The sequence below is a fragment of the Sapajus apella genome, unplaced genomic scaffold (genome assembly GCF_009761245.1).
Source record: "Sapajus apella isolate SASKATOON/1434 unplaced genomic scaffold, GSC_monkey_1.0 scaffold88, whole genome shotgun sequence".
Classification (NCBI taxonomy): domain Eukaryota; kingdom Metazoa; phylum Chordata; class Mammalia; order Primates; family Cebidae; genus Sapajus; species Sapajus apella.
Window position 1 is genome coordinate 6627807 of NW_022437028.1, and position 1541 is coordinate 6629347.

General features: G+C 57.4%; 1 protein-coding gene across 3 annotated transcripts in view; it reads left to right on the plus strand.

Moving 5' to 3' along the window:
* The window catches only part of RASA4B (RAS p21 protein activator 4B), a 37623-nt gene that overhangs the window by 28453 nt on the left and 7629 nt on the right, over nt 1–1541 (plus strand). For 2 of the 3 annotated variants that reach the window (XM_032255048.1, XM_032255050.1), the window contains one exon: nt 1093–1230. The exons of the other annotated variant lie outside the window; for it this stretch is intronic. In XM_032255048.1, the coding sequence (XP_032110939.1) occupies nt 1093–1230 (138 nt within the window). The remainder of the gene's footprint in view (nt 1–1092; nt 1231–1541) is intronic. 3 annotated transcript variants of the gene reach the window in all.

The window sequence follows — 1541 nt, forward strand, 5'->3', positions numbered from 1 at the left end:
GGAGGCCGAGGCGGGTGGATCACGAGGTCAAGAGATCGAGACCATCCCGGTCAACATGGTGAAACCCTGTCTCTACTAGGAATACAAAAAATTAGCTGGGCATGGTGGCGTGTGCCTGTAATCCCAGCTACTCAGGAGGCTGAGGCAGGAGAATTGCCTGAGCCCAGGAGGCGGAGGTTGCGGTGAGCCGAGATCGCGCCATTGCACTCCAGCCTGGGCAACAAGAGCGAAACTCCGTCTCAAAACAAAACAAAACAAAACAAAAAAACAAAAAAAAAAAAAAAGAAAGGCCGGGCGCGGTGGCTCAAGCCTGTAATCCCAGCACTTTGGGAGGCCGAGGCGGGTGGATCACAAGGTCAAGAGATCGAGACCATCCTGGTCAACATGGTGAAACCCCGTCTCTACTAAAAATACAAAAAATTAGCTGGGCATGGTGGCTCGTGCCTGCAATCCCAGCTACTCAGGAGGCTGAGGCAGGAGAATTGCCTGAACCCAGGAGGCGGAGGTTGCGGTGAGCCGAGATCGCGCCATTGCACTCCAGCCTGGGTAACAAGAGTGAGACTCTGTCTCAAAAAAAAAAAGAAACGGAGGGCCTAATGGAGGCTGGGAGTGTAGATTCAGCATTAGCGGGTTGGGGGCCTTTTCAGGACATGTGTGTTTTAGATTCTGAGCTTCCCGTCAGATTTGATCATGGCAGGAGGAAGATAAGAAAGGAGGGGACAGGGGATGGGATATGGGAATTTTAGAGCCTGGGACTACAAAAGCAAGTTGGAAAATTACTAAATGCAAAGTCACACAGTGTTGGCCCCGGCTGGCATGACTTTGTAGCCCCGGGAATGCTGGCTGTTTAGACACTACCCCAAAGCTCACACCTCCCAGGCCTGCTGGGAGCACCCCCCTGAGAGGCCAGATCCTCCCCTCCCAGTTGCTGGGCACTTGGTCGCCGTCAGTCTGTGCTCTGCCCTGGCTGAGGTCACTCTGGGTCTCCCACACTTACGCCTGGTGCTGCAGAAGGGGAGACTGAGACCCAGAGATGGGAAATGGAATGGCCCTGGCTAGGTCCCTGACCCTCCTCCTCCCTCCGTGCCTCAGAAAAGCGCCCTCATCAAGCTAGCCAACATCCGTGCAGCAGAAAAGGTGGAGGAAAAGAGCTTTGGCAGCTCGCACGTCATGCAGGTCATCTACACAGACGACGCTGGCAGGCCCCAGACTGCCTACCTGCAGTGCAAGGTGCAGGGAGGGGAGTGGGTGCTGTGGGTGGGGCCTAGGCACTATGGGCGTGGCCTGAGTGCTGTGGGAGTGACATGAGCCCTGTGCGAGTGGCCTGGGCTCTGTGGGGGTGGCCTGGGTGCTGTGGGAGTGGCATGAGCCCTGTGCGAGTGGCCTGGGTACTATGGGAGTGTCATGAGCCCTATGGGAGTGGCCCGGGTGCTGTGGGTGTGGCCTGGGTGCTGTGGGAGCGGCCTGGGTGCTGTAGGAGTGGCCTGGGTGCTGTGGGAGCGGCCTGGGTGCTGTGGGAGTGGCCTGGGTGCTGTGGGAGT